Source organism: Calidris pugnax, unplaced genomic scaffold (assembly GCF_001431845.1).
Source record: "Calidris pugnax isolate Ruff unplaced genomic scaffold, ASM143184v1 scaffold10, whole genome shotgun sequence".
NCBI classification, from domain to species: domain Eukaryota; kingdom Metazoa; phylum Chordata; class Aves; order Charadriiformes; family Scolopacidae; genus Calidris; species Calidris pugnax.
Genome location: NW_015090795.1, coordinates 3,117,933 through 3,138,009, shown reverse-complemented (window position 1 = coordinate 3,138,009; position 20,077 = coordinate 3,117,933). Strand labels below are relative to the sequence as shown.

At 58.7% G+C, this 20,077-nt stretch overlaps 2 protein-coding genes across 2 annotated transcripts in view; one reads left to right on the top strand and one right to left on the bottom strand.

Annotated features, from left to right (window-relative positions):
* Positions 1–1,251: 1,251 nt before the first annotated feature.
* Positions 1,252–11,972, top strand: PYGL (phosphorylase, glycogen, liver). Its single transcript, XM_014936778.1, has 19 exons — positions 1,252–1,407; positions 2,761–2,839; positions 3,107–3,210; positions 4,181–4,312; positions 5,005–5,116; positions 5,205–5,287; positions 7,097–7,240; positions 7,418–7,510; positions 7,746–7,892; positions 8,476–8,639; positions 8,743–8,857; positions 9,059–9,160; positions 9,241–9,388; positions 9,640–9,698; positions 10,176–10,317; positions 10,486–10,693; positions 10,773–10,907; positions 11,422–11,488; positions 11,672–11,972. The coding sequence occupies exons 1-19, from the start codon at positions 1,336–1,338 to the stop codon at positions 11,858–11,860; spliced, it is 2,295 nt and encodes a 764-aa protein (XP_014792264.1). The 5' UTR covers positions 1,252–1,335; the 3' UTR covers positions 11,861–11,972.
* A 432-nt stretch (positions 11,973–12,404) lies between these two features.
* Positions 12,405–20,077, bottom strand: part of ABHD12B (abhydrolase domain containing 12B) — an 8,428-nt gene continuing 755 nt past the window's right edge. Inside the window, exons 2-14 of the mRNA XM_014936771.1 lie at positions 19,844–19,859; positions 18,221–18,348; positions 16,537–16,639; positions 16,326–16,445; positions 15,818–15,848; positions 15,404–15,449; positions 15,175–15,304; positions 14,894–14,934; positions 14,526–14,605; positions 14,311–14,393; positions 13,627–13,705; positions 12,993–13,117; positions 12,405–12,673 (exon numbers count right to left, since the gene is read on the bottom strand). Coding sequence (XP_014792257.1) covers positions 12,652–12,673; positions 12,993–13,117; positions 13,627–13,705; positions 14,311–14,393; positions 14,526–14,605; positions 14,894–14,934; positions 15,175–15,304; positions 15,404–15,449; positions 15,818–15,848; positions 16,326–16,445; positions 16,537–16,639; positions 18,221–18,348; positions 19,844–19,859 — 1,004 coding nt within the window. The 3' untranslated portion in view covers positions 12,405–12,651. The remainder of the gene's footprint in view (positions 12,674–12,992; positions 13,118–13,626; positions 13,706–14,310; positions 14,394–14,525; positions 14,606–14,893; positions 14,935–15,174; positions 15,305–15,403; positions 15,450–15,817; positions 15,849–16,325; positions 16,446–16,536; positions 16,640–18,220; positions 18,349–19,843; positions 19,860–20,077) is intronic.

Here is a 20,077-nt window from a genome sequence, read left to right as displayed (position 1 = left end):
AATGCATGGAAAATAGGTTGGGGGGGGGTTTTCTTGGGATTTGGGATATTTCCCCCACCCCTCCCAACTTTGCCAGGAGGGACTGGACTTTTAACAAGCGAGGCCACTGTCCTTTGCTTTGGCAAAACAAACAGAGCACGGGGAGTGGGGGGGGGGGTAGGGGGGCACAGTGTGTGTTGTCCCGCAGCCCCAGCGTGGGTGCTTTCCGCCAAAAACAGCTGCAAAGCCTTCTAGGGGCAATTAGTTGCAGGGCCTTAACGAACCCGAAGGCAGCCAGGAGTGGGTTTTGGCAAAAACAGCCATCCCGAGCTGGGACGGGGCGGGGGGAAGCTCTGGTTTGTGCAGGAATTTGTCCTGCTCCGAAGCTCTGGCTGCTGGGGGGATTAAGGAATAATCCCCTCCTGACACCTGGACGGCCCTTGTCACCTCCAATTGTCACCCTGCCAGCACCTTGCTGGGACCCTGGTGTCCCAGCCCCCCCCCATCATGTAGTGGGAGGAAAAAAAAAGGCTGAGCTTCTCCCAGGGGTGGAATTTGGGGGCTCTCTGGTGTAGCCCAGCCGTGCTGGGTCCCGTCTGCCCAGTGTCACTGCCTCCAGCTCTGCTGGGATCACACCAGTAAGCCCAGCCGACCCTGCCCAGTACATCCCATCGCCCTCCCCCTGACCTGGTTGGGGGGGGGGGAACCTGACAAGTCAGCGACTTCCTCCAGCCTAAATCCTTCCTTAAAACCCACCGGTGCTGACACCGGGGAATGGCTTACACAAGCCCCAGCCTTACTGGCCGCATCCTGCACCCCTCGGGGGGGGTTACGTGCTCCTGAGCCCGGCCACCCCCCCCCTTTTTGGGGACAGCAGAGGAAGCCCGTGTCCCCCAGGCTGCCACCCGCACCCGGCCCCACTGGCTCGTTGGGTTTTCCGGTTGCTCTTGCAGCTCGGGGTGACATTAGGAAACGTCTCCTCTTTAAAATTTAACTTTGTACCGCCGCCGGCGCGCTCGGGGTGACCGGCCCGGGGTTGTCCCTGCTCTGGGACAGGGCTTGTCCAAACAAACCCACCTCAAGTCCTACCCTCTTCCCGGCTTGGGAAATAGCTGGGATGGGAGAGCAGGGTGGGGGCTGTGGGGCACAACCACCTCCAAGGACCCCCCAGCCCTCAAATTCCCGGTGCAAACCACCCTGCTCTATGCAGAATCGTTTTTTGTCCCCTCTTGCTTGGAGATAACGCCTGATGGGGAGTTCTGGGGTGCAGGGGAGCCTCCTCCAGCCCTGGGGAAGGTAACCAGGGGGTGGGTTTCTCTCTTGCAGAGGATTTACTACCTCTCCCTGGAGTTCTACATGGGGCGGACGCTGCAGAACACCATGATTAACCTGGGGCTGCAGAACGCCTGCGACGAAGCCGTCTACCAGGTGGGCATGCCAGGGCTTGGTGGGGACTGGGGGGGGTTCAGTGCTCTCCAGCTTCTGGAGATGTTGGTGTTTCACCACACTGGCTGCAAACTGCTCCTTGAGCCACAGGTGATGCCTGAGCAGAAAAATGCTGCTCCAGAACCAGCTCTCGAAAGGCCCAGGGTCACAGCTCGGTGGCTGTGTGCCGAGGGATGTGGCACGGCACTGCTGGGCACCGGTGACAGGGAAGGTCATAGAATGGCTTGGGTGGGAAGGGACCTTAAAGACCGTCCCTGTCCCTGGGCAGGGACACCTCCCACCAGACCAGGTTGCTCCAAGCCCCCTCCAACCTGGCCTTGAACCCCTCCAGGGATGGGGCAGCCACAGCTTCTCTGGGCAACCTGGGCCAGGCTCTCACCACCCTCACAGTCAACAATTTCTTCCCCAGATCTCATCTCCATCTCCCCTCTTTCAGTTTAAAACCCTTCCCCCTTGTCCCCACCCCCCATTTTCCTTTTCTTTGAATATGTTTGCTCGAAAAGCTGTTCTGGCTGTTGTGCAACCACCCCGGCCACACACAGCAGCGCTGGTCACAGGGAGGAAGGAGCCACCCCAAAACCTGCGGCAGCAAAGGGCACGGACTCCACCAAGTGATAAAGCAAAGACATTTAATGTTTTGTTTTTACAGCATATATAGTTCCTCTCTTTTGATCATGCGCTGTGCTCTCTACACAGATCCAGGGAGACCTTAGAGCCCCTTCAAGTGCCTCAAGGGGCTCCAGGAGAGATGGGGAGGGACTCTGGATCAGGGAGGGGACCATAGGATGAGGGGGAAGGGTTTGACACTGAAAGAGGGGAGATGGAGATGAGATCTGGGGAAGAAGTTCTTCGCTTTGAGGGTGGTGAGGTGCTGGCCCAGGTTGCCCAGAGAAGCTGTGGCTGCCCCATCCCTGGAGGGGTTCAAGGGCAGGTTGGAGGGGGCTTGGAACAACCTGGTCTGGTGGGAGGGGTCCCTGCCCAGGGCAGGGGGTGGCACTGGATGATCTTTAAGGTCCCTTCCCACCCAAACCATTCTGTGATTCTGAGGTCACCTGTGTCCCTTGTAAAGGCTGGTGCGATGCCTTTAACACCAGAGCTGGTCCCTGCCGTGCTGTGGAGGGGGAGAGGGGCTGCTTTGTGTGCACATCACAGTGTCCCACCTGCAGGGATGGGTCTTTCAGGCCTGGATGGCTTTCCACCCCTCCTGGAGCCCACCTGCACGGTGGGGACAGCAGCAGTGGGTGCTGGGCATCACCCAGGGGTGTGTGCCAGCAGTGCCTCCCCTCTGTGGGGCTGAGACCCTCCAGCTCATCACCACCTTCTTCTCATCTGTAGCTCGGGCTGGACATGGAGGAGCTGGAGGAAATCGAGGAGGATGCTGGTCTGGGCAACGGTGGTCTGGGCAGGCTTGCTGGTGAGTGAGCCCCCCCAAAATTGGTCTCGATGCCTGGGTGGTGGGACACAGCCCTGGAGCCTTTCCTTCCACCGCAGGAGGTACCCAACCCTGGGGTGAGGGTGGGGGGATGTTACTGCTCCAGCCTTTATTTTGGGAGAGGTGCGAGGTGGCCAGCGAGCGAGCAGAAGTGGCTGGTGGCCCTGGCTCTCCTTTGGGGAGGAGGACTTGGGGTCTCCTGTCCCCCCCAGGGGAAGTTCAGCTCCCTGCTCTCCTCTGTCCCCACAGCCTGCTTCCTCGACTCGATGGCGACGCTGGGGCTGGCAGCCTACGGCTACGGCATCCGCTACGAGTACGGCATCTTCAACCAGAAGATCCGGGATGGGTGGCAGGTAGGGATGGAGCCCCATGGCCCTTTTCTTCCCCCACCACATCCCAAGCCCTGAATCCGGCCTCCCCCCTTCCTTCCATCGGGGCAAGATCAGGGGGTACGGATGCTCTCCCTTGGCTTGGAGGTGGAGTTGCTGGAGGCAGAGTTGGTGCCGTGATATTTAAAACCTGTCGGATGTTTTCTCCAACGAGTTTAACTTATTAAACTGGTGTGAGCACCAAGCATCCCTCCCCGTGGTGGGGAAGCTCATCCCGCATCCCGGCGTGTGGGGCTGGGGATCGGGTGGGGATGGTTTCGCTGAGGTGGTGTGGGGATGGTGGGGAGGAAGGTCCAGGGCAAGCCAGATCCAGCCCCCCAGCCCTGGCTTCTGCTGCTGGACACCAGGGTTGGAGGGTGGAAGGGGCTGTTTTGGAAATGGAATGGAAAATGTGGTGTGTGTGGGCAGAACCCCTGGTGGGAGACTGCCCTGAAGACCCAGAGGGACCCTGTGAGCATCTCCCAAAAGCTGCACCTACAGATGGTGCTGTGAAACAGCAGTCCCTGGCTGCTGGGTCCTAATGGAGCTTATCTCCCCCGACCCTCACGCAGTGTCCCTGCCACCCAGAGCTCTGACCTGGCTGTGACAAAGGTGACATCGAACCCGAGCTGTCCCCTGTAACAGCCCTGCTGGGGTGGGGAAGGAGCCCTCTCCGTTAGCCAGCCTGGAGGATGAGGTCAAAACTCTGATTTAGGGGGCATCCCCACCTCCTCGTCCCCATCCATCACCCCCCTGGCAGGGACACCCCGGGTTTCAGGGTGGTGGGGGCAGAGCCCTGTCTCCAGGCTCACCCAGCGGTGCCCAAATCCAGGTTTAGGGCAGACAGACTCCAAAGCATCATCCCCTTTCCCATCCATCCTCCACGTGGCACAACCCCAGGAGGTCCCTGGGGTTGGGTGGCCCTGTCACCGCTCTCCATCCCTCCCTCTGGCAGGTGGAAGAAGCTGATGACTGGCTCCGGCACGGCAACCCCTGGGAGAAAGCCCGTCCCGAGTACATGCTGCCCGTCCACTTCTACGGCCGGGTGGAACACTCTGCCACTGGTGCCAAGTGGGTGGACACCCAGGTATGGACCAGCCTGAAGGGAAAACCCCCCTTGTGTGGCTTGTCCCATCACCTGGGGGGCTCTCAGTGGGGCAGAGACCCAGGTGTGGGTCCTTCTGGCATCCCTGCCAAGGAGGGTTGCGCTGGTGGGGCTGCTTTGGGGTGGAAGAGGCAGCGGTGGAGCAAACTGGGGAGGAGATGGACATAGGGATGGAGGATTGGATGGACGTGGGGGCTTAGCCAACCTCTGAGATTCTTGACCGTGAGGGTGGTGAGACTAGGTTGCCCAGAGAAGTTGTGGCTGCCCCATCCCTGGAGGGGTTCAAGGCCAGGTTGGAGGGGACTTGGAGCAACCTGGTGTGGTGGGAGGTGTCCCTGCCCAGGGCAGGGGGGTGGAACCAGATGATCTTTAAGGTCCCTTCCAACCTGAACTATTCTATGATTCTGTACCCTAAAGCACCTCCAGCAGGTCTGTGTTCAATGCACAGCCTGGCACAACAGCTTAAATTAAGCTTCTCCTGACCCTCACAACCTTCTCTCCATCCTTTGAGAGCTCCGGGCAGACCTGGGGGAGCTGGGGTGTCCCCGGGGCTGGGGGTTACCAAGCGTGTCACCCTTTGAAGGTGGACACAACCCTGAGGTTGAGGTCCGAGGGGACATGGGGGGACACCAACTGGGGGCATCCCGGCTCCAGCTGCCCTGCCCATGTCCTAGGTGGTGCTGGCGTTGCCCTACGACACCCCCGTGCCCGGGTACATGAACAACACCGTCAACACCATGCGCCTGTGGTCGGCCCGGGCACCCAACGACTTCAACCTGCGGGACTGTAAGTGGGTGCTGGTGGGGTGTCGCGTGGAATGGGGCAGAGAGGGGGGATGGTCCCACACCCACCTTATCCCTCTTCTCCTCCCCAGTCAACGTCGGAGACTACATCCAGGCCGTACTGGACAGAAACCTGGCGGAGAACATATCCCGTGTCCTCTACCCCAACGACAACGTAAGTCGCGATGCAAAGGGGGTGTCCCCATTTTAGGAATGGCTGGGGTGCAACAGGGAGGCAGCCTCTCACACCAGGACCTTGTAGAGGTGCTTTGAGTTCTGTTTTAAGCCACCCGTGGTGCTTGGATGGGGGTTGCTGCCTCTCGCCGGCGCTGCAGCAGAGATGAGTCCATTCCTGGGCAAATCCCTGCTCGGCACGGGAAGGGGAAGGAGCACGTCCTGCTGCAGGAACCTTCCTTGAGTCTCAAAATAAATCATGAAGGGCAAAGGGGGTGTCCCCATTTTAGGAATGGCCAAGGATTGAGCGGTGGGGGTGCAATGGGGGGGCAGCCTGTCCCACCAGGACCTTGTAGAGGTGCTTTGAGTTCTGTTTTAAGCCACCCGTGGTGCTTGGATGGGGGTTGCTGCCTCTCGCCGGCGCTGCAGCAGAGATGAGTCCATTCCTGGGCAAATCCCTGCTCGGCACGGGAAGGGGAAGGAGCACGTCCTGCTGCAGGAACCTTCCTTGAGTCTCAAAATAAATCATGAAGGCAGTTTGGTGACTGCTGCTGCCATTTCCCCGCTGGTCCCTTGCAGCCCCGGGCCCGGAGTTTGTGCCTGAAGTTGCCCTTTTCATCCCAAACCTCTTGCTGCACGTGTACCTCGAGTACTGTGTCCCCACCTTGAGTGCTGTGTCCAGTTTTGGGCTCCCTACCACAAAAAAGACATCGAGGTGCTGGAGCGGGTCCAGAGAAGGGCAAGAAAGATGGTCAGGGGTCTGGAGCACAAGTCTTGTGAGGAGAGGCTGAGGGAGCTGGGGGTGTTCAGCCTGGAGAAGAGGAGGCTGAGGGGAGACCTTCTTGCTCTCTGCAACTCCCTGAAAGGAGGGTGTAGAGAGGTGGGGGTTGGTCTCTTCTCTCAAGGAACAGGCGACAGGACAAGAGGAAATGGCCTCAAGTTACACCGGGGGAGGTTCAGATTGGATATTAGGAAAGATTTCTTCATGAAAAGGGTTCTCAGCCATTGGAATGGGCTGCCCAGGGAGGTGGTTGAGGCACCATCCCTGGAGGTGTTCAAAAGAAGGGTTGATGTAGTGCTGGAAGGTATGGCCTAGTGATGGTGATGCTTCTTGTTTGATGTGCAGGTATCTATTTTTGTCAGTTAGGTTGACAGTTGGACAAGATGATCTTTGAGGTCCCTTCCAACCTAGAAGATTCTGTGATTCTGTGTCCTTGCTGTGCCACACACTGGCTGGCATGCAGGGACCGTGGGGTGGACAACCCTTCCCCGGCCACAAAACAAGCTGTGGAGCAGGGGAAGAAGGCGAAGGGCAGCTCTCCTCGCTCTGCAACCTGTTTGGGTGTTTTTTTGCTTGTCTAATCCTACCCCAGCTGGTGAGGAGAGCTGGGGGCATCACAGCTCCACTGGGGAGGTTGCCTCCTGCAGATCCTCCTGGTGGAGCAGCGGGTTGGTGTTTTGTGTCGCGTTAACGAGGGGTTTAATTCTTGTCTTAGAAATAGCTCCTCAGTGTTCCAGCCCCTTCCCGTTGCCCCCGTACCTTTTCTTGTGGCTGAAACGTTCAAACCAGGAGGAACAGGTTCTGATGAAGCTGGGGGGCGGGGGGCAGGATTTAAACCTCTCTTTCTACCAGCACCTCTCAAACGCTGGTAGTGGAATCTGGAAAGGGAGAAGATGTTGGGAGTTGGAGCTGCTGCCAGCCCCGGGGCTGGGGGAGGCACTGGGGGCTGGCACCGTGCCGTGCGGTGGATGGGTCCCCAGCCTGGGCAGCGTGGTGTGACCCTGCGGTGTCCTGCTCCTCTGCTCACAGTTCTTCGAGGGGAAGGAGCTGCGGCTGAAGCAGGAGTACTTCGTGGTGGCTGCCACCCTCCAGGACATCATACGCCGCTTCAAAGCGTCCAAATTCGGGAGCACGGACAGTGTCCGAACCGTGTTTGATTCCTTCCCCGACCAGGTACCAGCCAGGGTTGCTCTGACCGTGCTTTGGAGCTCGTTTCGATGCCTCCCAGATGTTCAGCCAGGGCTGGAGGGGTTTTGTGGACCCTCCATGGGTGCCTGTGCCCAGCTGGCTTGGGCAGTGGGATGCCCACACGTCCTCCACGTGTCCCCATGTTGCCATCTCTTCCCACAGGTTGCCATCCAGCTGAATGACACACACCCTGCCATGGCCATCCCTGAGCTGATGAGGATTTTCGTGGACATCGAGAAGCTGCCATGGAACAAGGTAGGGAGACCCGACCTGGTCCCTGGGTCCTTTCTGCCCTCACCCACAGCGGAGGAGCTGGGGAACTGGTTTTGTAGCTGCTGGTGGCCTTGGGGAGTGATGTGGAGCAGTCAGGTTGGGTTTAACCAATATGGACTTGGAGGAGCTCGCTGGGCCATGCTGCTGGCCATGGTGGGAGGACCATGCCTGGGCTTCCTCCACCCTCGCCACTCAGCACCCGCTCTCCCACCAACAGGCTTGGGACATCACCAAGCGGACCTTCGCCTACACCAACCACACGGTGCTCCCCGAAGCCCTGGAGCGCTGGCCGGTGGACCTGGTGGAGAAGCTGCTCCCCAGACACCTGCAGATCATCTACGAGATCAACCAGAGACACCTGGATGTAAGTGCCTTGGGGTGGCTCCAGAGAGGGGGACAGGGATGACACACATCGTGCTGTCGGGGTTAAGGGGATGCACAAACTGATGATGTTCGGGGGGTGACCAGGTGGTTCTGGCTGCTGTTTTGGGAGGTTGGTGTGTAGGAAAGCCCTTCCCACTAGTGCATCACCATCCCACAGCTAGGGGTTGTTCTAAAACCATCACTCATTGCTCCAGGGACTTAGCTGTTGGCATTTTCTCTCTAAGGGCTAAGTTCATCCTGGAGAGGGATGAGGTTGGGGGTACAAAGGAGGTGGTGGTTTGGCCTCCTGGTCTGGCAGCACCAGGGTTTTGCCAAAATGGCCCCACTGGCCAAGGATGTGCCCACAAGTCCCTCTCCATGAGAACCTGGGGGATCCTGTCCAAAGACATCGATGCTGGGGAAGGGCACCATTTGGAGTGGGCTTGCACCCTTGCTCTGGAGTAAAAGCCACCACTCTGACCAGTGTTGAAGGCACTGGGGACATCGCTGTGGCCTCATCTTTGGGGGCCATGGTATGGGACATGCCTAAAGGCCATTACCACTCACCACCTCTCCACCGGCAGCACATCGCGTCCCTCTTCCCTAACGACGTGGACCGGCTGCGGAGGATGTCCCTGATAGAGGAGGGTGGCACCAAGAGGATCAACATGGCCCACCTCTGCATCGTCGGCTCCCACGCCGTCAACGGGGTGGCGAAGATCCACTCCGAAATAGTCAAGACTCAAGTGTAAGCCTTGGGGGGGGAGGCAGTGGTGGATCACCCTTGGCTTGGAAACGGTGGTGGTGCCGGGGTAGGTCAACCTGAAGCTGTCCCCTCCTGGTCCTGGCAGCTTCGAGGACTTTGCAGCGCTGGAACCGGAGAAGTTTCAGAACAAGACCAACGGCATCACCCCGCGGCGTTGGCTCCTGCTCTGCAACCCGGGGCTGGCCGAGCTCATCGCAGAGGTAACACTGGCCCCCAAGGTTGCCCCAGTGAAGGTGGCCATCCCCATCCTGCAGTCACCGTGTTCCTCTGCTCCCGGCTCCTGCTCTGCAACCCGGGGCTGGCTGAGCTCATCGCAGAGGTAACGTTGGCCCCCAACGTTGCCCCAGTGAAGGTGGCCATCCCTATCCTGCAGTCACCATGTTCCTCTGCTCCTGTTGCAGAAAATAGGGGAGGACTACGTGCGGGACCTGAGCCAGTTGACGAAGCTGCACGAGTTTGTGGACGACGATCTCTTCATCCGGGAGGTTGCCAAAGTGAAGCAGGTGAGGGCTGTGGGCAGGGGAGGACATAGGGATGGGGGGGACAGGCCCAGGGGGTGACACCCTCCCTGCCCCTTGCCCAGGAGAACAAGGTGAAGTTCGCGCTGTACCTGGAGAAGGAGTACAAGGTGAAGATCAACCCTTCCTCCATGTTCGACGTGCACGTGAAGAGGATCCACGAGTACAAGCGGCAGCTGATGAACTGTCTGCACATCATCACCATGTACAACCGTAAGCCACCGCGACCCCCAGGGGGACAGGCTGTCCTGGGGGTGCACGAATGTCCCTCTGCCCTGGGGCTGCAGCTAAAACAGAGGGTGACACCATGCTGCTGTCTTCTCCAGGCATCAGGAGGGATCCTGCGAAGGTGTTTGTGCCGAGGACGGTGATCATCGGGGGCAAGGTAAGTTCATAGAAAGGTTTGGGCTGCCCTGGGGCTGCAGCTAAAACAGAGGGTGACACCATGCTGCTGTCTTCTCCAGGCATCAGGAGGGATCCTGCGAAGGTGTTTGTGCCGAGGACAGTGATCATTGGGGGCAAGGTAAGTTCATAGAATGGTTTAGGCTGGAAGGGACCTTAAAGATGATGAGTTCCACCCCCCTGCCCTGGGCAGGGACACCTCCCACCAGACCAGGTTGCTCAAAGCCCCCTCCAACCTGGCCTTGAACTCTTCCAGGGATGGGGCAGCCACAGCTTCTCTGGGTGGGATCAGCTGGGTCAGAAGTTTTGGGCATTTCCTTGAAAATGGCCTAGGGGATTTGGGTGCAGATGTTCTCATGGGGTTGTGTCCCCAAAGCCCCCTAGGAAGCCCTGAGGCAGCCCTTGTTGGCTTCAACCCAAGCAAGGTTTTGCTACCTCTGGGCATGCAAGCCCTCAAAAACTTGGTGGCACAACGTATGAGTTGGATGAGAGATGGAATCAGGGCTGAGCAGATACTTCCCTGGGCAAGTGGGAGCTGAGTCCTCCTTCGCTGCTCCTGGGTGAGCCCCTCCAGGCTCACCTGTGGCTTTTCTTCTAGGCTGCCCCAGGATATCACATGGCTAAAATGATCATCAAGCTCATTAATGCAGTGGCTCATGTGGTGAACAACGACCCCGTTGTGGGGAGCAAACTGAAGGTCATCTTCCTGGAGAACTACAGGGTCTCACTGGCAGAGAAAGGTAGCCCACATGGGGCAAGCTGTGGCGGGGCAGGGGACATCTGCCCTGTGGCTGTCCATCAGCCCATGGCTCCATCATTGTGAGGCAGCAGATCTAATGTCCTTTGTCATGGTACAAGCCCAAATCTGGTCACCACGAGGCCCTTGTGTCCATGTGTTTTGTTGCCAGTGATCCCTGCTACCGACCTGTCAGAGCAGATCTCCACGGCAGGCACCGAGGCATCAGGCACAGGCAACATGAAGTTCATGCTGAACGGGGCTCTGACCATCGGCACCATGGATGGAGCCAACGTGGAAATGGCTGAGGAGGCTGGAGAGGAAAACCTGTTCATCTTTGGCATGAGGGTGGAGGATGTCACGGAGCTGGACAGGGAAGGGTGAGGACTGGGTATGCCATGGGGGTGCTACCATGGGCAGGTGGAGCAAGACCATCTTATATCAACCCTTCCCCACCAGGTACAACGCCCAGAAGTACTACGACCAGCTCCCCGAGTTGAAGAGAGCCGTTGACCAGATTAAGAGTGGCTTCTTCTCCCCAAAGGACCCTGACCTCTTCAAAGACGTGGTCGACATGCTCTTCCACCATGACCGGTGAGGCCTGGGATGCCATCCCTCCCCTGGGTTGGATTTCTCCACCAAACTCCTGGTGCCCATGCACCAACCATTCTGGCCCTGATGTTGTGCATGTGGAAGAGCAATTGAAGCTCCATGGGGACAAAAGCTTCTCCACGTAAGGCACTTCACATTTGCCACATTAAGGCCGGGACACATTTGAGTGCAGAGCCTTTGCCAGGTGATAGCTGCTTTTAGGTATCTCAAGGGCTTTCTTGGCCAGAGCACTAAGCAGCCAAGGGCTGGGGAGATGTTTTCCCAAGGAGCTGATACATGGTGTGCCCTCCTGGGGCACCCATCCAACCCGTGCCACAGCTTCTGTGGGCTCCGTATGATCAGAGCTTGGGGAGGATGAATTTCTCTGAAGCATTTGTGTTGGAGGAAGCCCCAGATCTGGCAGCTGGAGCCCTGTGCGCTGCAGCCACCGGTCACCACTGTGCTCCCACCTACACGTTTCTGCTGTCACTGACTCCCCCTTTTTTTGCTGCCACAGGTTTAAAGTCTTTGCAGACTACGAGGCTTATGTCAAATGCCAGGAGAAGGTCAGCGAGCTGTACCTGGTGAGTACCAGCCTGGGGATGAGGCCGGGGAGCTGTGATGGGACCACATCAGCCCATCCCAGAGAAAGGGGCTGGTGGGGAGGCTCCTGGCTGTCCTGCTGCAGGAGGTCCCTGCCTGAAAGCTGGTCTCGCAGCCAACGTGGCACCAAGTCTGGTCACAGCATCCCACCACTCTCCTTGCAGAACTCCAAGGCGTGGACCAAGATGGTCATCAGGAACATCGCGGCGGCCGGCAAGTTCTCCAGCGACCGCACCATCAAGGAGTACGCCCGGGACATCTGGCACGTGGAACCCTCCGACCTGAAGATCCCACCACCCAATGAGCCCCGGGATGCGGTGGAGGACAAGACCCCCAACGGCACGGCGGCGTAAGGGGGGGACGGCGCCATCACTGGTGGACGCCAGACACACGCGCTGTAAAATTGTCTCTGCTGTCTGTAGTCTCTGTGTCACTGCTGCTGGTTTTCCAAGGGATGGGGAAGCTGGGGTGGGATGGGGAAGCTGGGGAGGGGGGGGGTGGGGTATTTTTATAACATAAGTGTCACGTGGGAAGTGAAACCACCTCGTCCTGTCACTTGCGTAGGTGCTAAAAATAAAACTGCCACTGGAGTCCAAAAGGGCTTTTTGCTGAAGTTTAAAATGAGGGTCTAATGCAGGAGGAGGGTGCAGGGAGTGAGGTGCTGGGTGTAGGATGGGTGGGAAGGACATCTGGCCACAGCTGGCCGAGCCCTTGCAGGCCATGCTGAAGCAGGACTTGGAGGATGCCCCAAGGCATCAAGTTTGGGGGGGTGGAGTTAAGGGGTGTCTGCTGTCAGGTCCCTGATGGACCCCCATCGCCGCCCCGTACGATGCTCCTGGCATCAGTGTCTCCCTCCCCCGAGGAACCTGCAGCATCCTCAGGCAAGGGGCTAATTAGAAAGTTTCTCAGTAGTTTTTATTCCGTACAGCAGTAAATTCAGTGCAAGGAAGGGTTCCTGGGGAGGTTGGAGGGAGTGCTTGTGGTGGCCGCCCAGAGATTCACAGATTTGGACAGAGGTGGAAGGGACCTCTAGAGATCCTAGAGATCCATCACTCAGGATGGCATCCAGGTGGGGCTTGAAGATGTCCAGAAGAAGGAACTCCACACCCTCCCTGGGCAGCCTGTTCCAGTGCAGCAGCAGGCATCACTTCATCTTCAAGAAGTCTCTGCAACGAGATGCAATACATCTTCTGCTGTTATCACCGACCACCCTGTGCTGCTTGAGAGCCTGATTTCTGAGCCCTGGATGTGGGTTGGAGCTGGGCATGGAGCAAAGCTGCACCCAGGGCACAGATGTCCCCAGGGCCACCTCCTCCCCATGGCTCAGGGCAGCGAGGAGCGACTGGAGCTCAAAAAATTGATGCCAACGAGCATTTTCCAGAGGCCAAAGGGACCCGTGTGGTTGCTACAGGGGAGGATGAACCCATGGAAGAAGAGGACAAGGCTCATTCCATGCCCCCCAGGTTTCTGCAGAGCAGCACTTACTTGACCAGCGTGGGCAGCTCCGGGTTGAAGGAGATGTAGTCGTGGCCCAGACCCAGCTTTTCGGGAAAGGTAATGAACTTCACCTTGGTTTTGTCCTTGTAGGCATCGCGTGCGGTCTCGAAGAGCTACCGTGGGGTGGGAAATGTGGTCAGTGGTGGGCGCAGGGGACCCCAAAACCCTTCCTGGTACCCTATGGCCGGCCACCCCCTGCGGCAACAAAGGGCAGGGACTCCACCAAGTGATGAAGTGAAGACATTTAATATTTTAATTTTATAGCACATATAGTTTCTCTCTTTTGCTCAGGTGCTGTGCTCTCTACAGACAGGTTGTGGGGCTTGTCCACACGCTGTTGTGAGCAATACAATTGGCTACAAATAAGTGTCCACGGGCCCATGTTATCCAAACATTATTATCTCTTATTTTCCTCGCTAGATTTCACACCACGCAAATAATACCATGTAAAGACATTTGTTTTCCTGGTCCCAAGGCTTCCTTCCCATCAACGCAAGGTCACCTGCTGAGCTCTCGCCCAGCAGCGTGTCTCCACCATTCCTCCCTCCCCACAACCCCCTCTCCCTCAGCCCCCCCTGAAAACCCCCATCACAGCCCCCATGGAGGTGATGGTGGTCCCTACCTTGCGCCCCAGGTGCGGAGGCAGCACAGCATCATCTTCTGCGTGCAGGATGAGGAGGGGGCAGGCCAGCACCTTCACGCTGTTGACAGCAAGCACAGCACCTTGGAGCCCCCAGACCCCCTGGGAGCTCCTAAACATCCCCCCCAGATACCCCAACCACCCCTAAGGTGCTGCTTTTTCAGAGCCACCCCAGCTAAGGGCAGCTGAACTGTCCTGGGGTGATGTCCACCCACCGCAGCAGCACCAAGCACCCTCCTAAATTTAATTCCCCCCTCCAAAAAAAGGTGCTTAAGCTTCAAAAGGACCCATGAACTTGGTGGTTTTTAGCAAAGGCACCCATAGCCATGGAGGAGGAAGGACCTGGCCACCACAGCATGTCTATACCACAACAGGGGTGGGACTGGAGCACGTAGTCCTCCCCAAAAAAAAAAAAAAATACAAAAAAGGATGTTGGCTTGTGGACTTTGCTCAACAGTAGCGTTGGTAGGTGAAGTTGGGCAAATAAAAAGGCACTCAAAGCATGAGTAAGCTGGGCAAACACAAATAGGAGTGCAGGCATGGTGTGGTGTGATGTGTCCAACTTCCTCTTCCCCCCCCCCAGCACTTTTTCCTCGGGGGGGTGGTCTCAGCATCGTCCCCACAGCCCCATGGGGGTGGCTGTGCCCCTTCCCTTTGGCCACTCACTTCTCGTCGCTGGGGAAGAACATGTCACCCAGGGCCAGCGAGTCCAGGATGAAGTACCCGAAACCCGGGAACTGGCGGTAGATCTGGCAGGGAGAGAGTTTGGGGGAGGGTGCTCTAAGCTGGGGCTTGGATTGATGTACCCTTCCCCTGCTGGGGGGAGCCCTGAGAGGTGGGGGGGGGACACCCCATAGGGATAGCCCCCACCATGGTCTCACCGTGGTGATGGGGATGTGGGCGGCCGCCTCGCGGATGTTGGTGTAGGGTGACTCCAGGACCACGGCGTCTACCTGGACCCCTGAGGGCAGAGTGGGGCAAGAGTAAGCCATGGGGGGGGGACAGGATTGTCACCCCCCCCTCCATCTGCTGCCATGCTCCCATCGTGAGGCCATCCCTGTCCCACTAAGGAGGATGGGGACAGCCACTTGTCCCTGTTGTGAGGGCCAAGAGTACCCTCACAAGAGTGCTCAAGCAAAGAGTGACAGGGCTCCCCAGCTTCTCTGTGGCCCCCCCCAAAATCTGTCCCAAGGTGTGCAGGGGCAGGGGGGACACCACGTGGGACCGAGCCAGACCTGCTGGCCCTTACCTCGTTCCTCCTGCAACTTCCTTGCTGTGTTTGTGGCAATCCTGTGACAAGAGAGGTGACAAGTGGAGGGGAGCAGCCAGGATGCCCCCGTGGGGTGCACAGCACCCTCAGACCCACACCCTCTCCCCTTCCCTGATGGCTTTTGCTTTGCAGGTGCCTCCACCAAGGAGCTCCTCCAACCTCTTGGTCCATCCCTGGGTGGCACTGGCCTGGCAGCAGTGTCACAGCCCAGGGACCAGCTGTGGGCTTCAGTGTCACCATCACCCTGCCCCACAACTTACCCCGTCCCCAAGGAGTGTCCCCAGAAGAGGATGCTGCTGTTCCCACTCCGTGCTTTGGCCCAGTCGTAGAGCGCCAGGACATCCGTGGTGAAGCCACTCTCCGTGGGGTACCCACTGGAGTCCCCGTAGCCTGCGGGGGACACGGCATGGTGTCACGACCCAGAAGAAGTGGGGAGATGGCCCCAGATTGGGGGGAGGTCACTCAGCAAGAGGCAGGAGGTGACTTTACCTCTGTAGTCCAGAGCCAGGATGTGGAAGTCAGCAGCCCCCATCGTCTGTCAGAGGAGCATCACAGCGTTATGTCCTGGGATGGAGCACCCCCAGGACCCCCCCAGAATAACCGGTCACCTCAGAGGACCACTTACCTTCAAGAACTGGACGCGGTGGCTCGCAGCCCTGATGGGGAAAATGAGGTTAGAGCTTGGGGAGGGACCCTCAAGGAACCCTCCCCTCCAGGAGAGGGACAGGGTGGCCTTTTTCCAGGAGGGGAGAGCTGGGGTGGCTGGGTTTTGATGTTCTCCTTTAACTTAAAAGGATTTTCTTCCACCTACAGGGTCGGAATCCGCTGGGTTCACTCTGCCCAGGGTCCCCCTTGGGTCCCCGGAGCCTTAGCCCTGGCAGGTCACCTCAGAGGACCACTTACCTTCAAGAACTGGACGCGGTGGCTCGCAGCCCTGATGGGGAAAATGAGGTTAGAGCTTGGGGAGGGACCCTCAAGGAACCCTCCCCTCCAGGAGAGGGACAGGGTGGCCTTTTTCCAGGAGGGGAGAGCTGGGGTGGCTGGGTTTTGATGTTCTCCTTTAACTTAAAAGGATTTTCTTCCACCTACAGGGTCGGAATCCGCTGCAGCAGCCCCAGCCCCACCAGCACCGCTGGCTGCTGCACTGAGTTTGCTAGTTCTCAGCCCATGGAGAGCTGCTGTGCCAGAGAAGCCACCACAGCTGTCCTCCCCAGGGAGAGGGCACGCACGTTCTTGGGGGTACTCACCTGGTGCCCCCGTTGCCACGCTGCAGCAGCCCCAGCCCCACCAGCACCGCTGGCTGCTGCACTGAGTTTGCTAGTTCTCAGCCCATGGAGAGCTGCTGTGCCAGAGAAGCCACCACAGCTGTCCTCCCCAGGGAGAGGGCACGCACGTTCTTGGGGGTACTCACCTGGTGCCCCCGTTGCCATGCAGGTAGATGATGACGGGGTGAGCATCACCAAGGGCCTCCTCGTACCACCGCTGGTCCTTGCCCTGCGCCTCGGCCCCTCTGCTGCCCGGCACCGTGTGCCTGTTGGGGGGGGGACGGACAGAGTGGGGTTATCAAAGGGGGTATTCACCCTCTTTAGCCCAGCTGTGCCCACCCGGGATGCCCCACTCACCAGATGCCGACCGTAACGCCCGGCTCGGTGGGGAGGTACAGGCTGATGGTGTTGTTCAGCAGCAGCTCCGGCCGCCGAAGGTCCACGAAGAAGGGGAAGGACACTGATGGAGAAACGGTGGCCATCACACGGGGAACCCTCATACCCAGCTCCTTTTGGGCATTTTATTTTTTTTTTCCCAAAGCAATATGGTTTTCACTGAATTTCACTGAATTTTTAGAGTTGGAAGGGACCATAGAGATCATCTAGCCCAACTCCCCTGCCAAAGCAGGACCACCCAGAGCTTGTCAGAGCGTGTTACTCAGGACTGCATCCAGGTGGGTCTTGAAAATCTCCAAAAAAGGGGACTCCACAACCTCCCTGGGCAGCCTGTTCCAGGGCTCTTTCACCCTCACTGTGAAAAAGTTCTTCCTCATATTCAAGTGGAACCCTTTATGTTCCAACTTGTGCCCGTTGCCCCTTGTCCTCTCACTGGCAACTACTGAAAAGAGCGTTCCCTCCTCCCTCAGCCCACCTTTGAGATACTTGTAGGCATTAATAAGGTCTCCCCTCAGCCTTCTCTTCTCCAGACTAAAGAGTCCCAGCTCTTTCAGCCTCTCCTCATAAGGGAGATGCTCCAGTCCTTGAATCACCTTTGTAGCCCTTTATTTTTATTTTTTTTTGGAAATGATTTGTCCGGAAGCCAAAGGGCCGTGCTCCAGCCAGCCCAGGGAGCGGGTAGGTGAGCACAGCCCTCTGCCACCTCCTCCCACCCGGATTTCTAGCCCCGTCCATGCCGTGCGTGCCCAGATGTGTTGCAATTCCAGCAAAGCAGTAAACAGGGTCGGCAGCACCGCGTTATTACAGCTTGCAAAACACGAGGCGCCAACGGGAAAGGTCCCTCTGAGCCTCCTCTGCAAGCCCAGGACGAGGGGGAGGGAGGTGGGATGGGTGCTGCTGCCCCAGTGCCACCCATGTGCTGGGTGCAGCCCCACTCCCATCTTGGGGACACCCCCACACAACCCTTTTCTTGGAAGAAAAAAGATTCAGGTTAGATCTCAGGAAGAAATTTTTTACTATGAGGGTGGTGAGACACTGGAACAGGTTGCCCAGGGAAGTTGTGGAGGGGTTCAAGGCCAGGCTGGATGGGGCTTGGAGCAACCTGGTCTGGTGGAAGGTGTCCCTGCCCAGGGCAGGGGGTTGGAACTCGATGATTTGCACTATGTTCCCCCTGGCGTGGGGCAAAATAGTCTCACAGCCTTGGGAAGGGCATCAGCCCCGGGAGCTGGGCACTGAGGACAAGGATGCCTCTGGTTTTCTGATGTCCCTCAAGCTTTCTACTTGTTCTGTTGAAGAGCTGGGTCAAGTCTGTCCTCTGTAGCATCCACCCATGTTTAGACTGAATATTTGGATGAGATATTAGGATGGAATCCTTGACTGTGAGGGTGGTGAGAGCCTGGCCCAGGTTGCCCAGAGAAGCTGTGGCTGCCCCATCCCTGGAGGGGTTCAAGGCCAGGTTGGAGGGGGCTTGGAGCAACCTGGTCTGGTGGGAGGTGTCCCTGCCCAGGGCAGGGGGGTTGGAACTCGATGATCTTTAAGGTCCCTTCCAACCCAAACCATTCTATGATTCTAACCCCCCCATCCCTCTGCCTGCTGAATCCCTGGAGGAAGTTGGGGGGGGCTCTGACAACCCCAAAGCACTCACGGAAGTTCAGGAAGACGAATTTGGTGAGGACGATGGGGAAGAGGCGGATGAGGAAGGGCACGGAGATGTAGATGAGGAGCAGGTCCAGGAGGAGGGTGCGCAGCCGGGGACACCAGGCCAGCCAACCCCTGCAAGACAGACACCCCCTTAAGCACCCCAAGGCTTTTGGGGCACAGCAGAGACGGGGTCCCCATTCCCAGCCCACCCCACCCGTGATGGTTGGATACAGCAGCTTTTCCCCAGTGAGGGCCTGGTGCTGACGTGTGCGTGTGTCCCTCTGGGACCAGGAACTGGTTCCCAGTGCCGTGTTTGGTTTTGGGGGATGGAGCCGAGGTGTGGGAGCAGCCCCCACCATGACACAGCGTCACGAGAGGCCACGATCCCGTCCCCTGCAGCCTCCCACGGGACACGGGTAGGCAGGAAGGGCAGGGCACGTGCCAGAGCTGGGAGCTGCAAGCCAAACCGGCAATAAGGAGCACCCGATACTCCCCAGCAACACCCCGAGCGGTGGCTGGTGTGACACGGTCACGGCGGTGTCCCCAAGCCATGGCACCACCAAGAGTTTCTGCAATTCCCCAGGGACGAGGAGAAAAGCTGGGAAAGGAGCTCAGGGAGACCAAGCCACAGGAAAAACCCAGTCCCCAGGGCCATGTGTCCCAGGGTCACAGAGCGTAACCCACCTCTGACAGCATCCGGCCCCAAAAGGGCTGGGGGGACACAACCGGCCACCCCAGCCCGTGCCCTCTGCAGCAAGCAGAGGGGGACAGGGGATGCCAAGAGCTGCAGATTGCCTGGCAATCGGTGCCAGGCGATGGGGAAACGAGTCCTGGCAGCGAGGGATTGAGGGCAGAGGTTCCTGACGGGCGTCCAAGCAGGGCTCGCTCCCCGCCAGCGCGCGCCCGGGGTCACCGTCACTAATGCAGGAGAGGATTAAGTCCTTTTCCTGACCCAGGGAGCACTGCAAGATCAGAAAGGGGTTGCAAAGAGGGTGGCCACCTTTCCCAGGAGGTGTGAGCCACACTGGACCCATGGGGAGCTCCTCCAACCCCCATCACCCCCCCGCCCCAAAGATTTTGGAGCGGGCAGTCCCGCTGTCCGTGGCAGCAACGGGCCAGCAATGCCCTCGCAGGCGCTGGGGTTAATTAGTGGGTGCTGCTCTTGGTCTACACCTAATGTTCAAGTGCAGGGGCGAGCGTTCACACCCACTCTTGCACAATCCCTGCTGCAGGTGAGAAGTGACGGGTCCGGACCGGGCTGGGGAAGACCTGGCCACCAAGGGGCACCTCTGATGGTTGGCACGGCACCAGGCCACTGCGTGGCACCAAGGTGACATGGGGACACCACCACAGCATGGAATCATGCTGGGAGGCGGGGTGGGGGGGAGAGGAATGGCCATCGTTTGGAATCACGGCCGTGGCAGAGTGACATGGGGACATAGCCAGGGTACAATAGAGGGCGATGGCCATGGCAGGGTGACATGGGGACATAGCCACGGTACAGGGTCATGGCCATGGCAGGGTGACATGCAGACATGACCATGGTACAGGGTCATGGCCATGGTACAGGGTCACGGCCGTGGAAGGGTGACACGGCCTCGGTAGAGCAGCACGGGGACAGACCTACGGCACAGGGGACAGACCTACGGCACAGGGGACACAGCGGTAGCAGGTGGTCACAGGAGACGCGGCAGGCGACACATCCGAGGGGCAGAGCGTGGCCGGGGTACGGAACGGGCGGAGAAACACCGCACGGGGCCGAGGCCACCATCCCGGGGAGCGCGGCGCTTCCCCAGCCCCGAGTGACAACCGGGCGCCCTGCAGCGCCCCCAGGGCCGGCCCGGCAGCCCGGCCTGCCCTC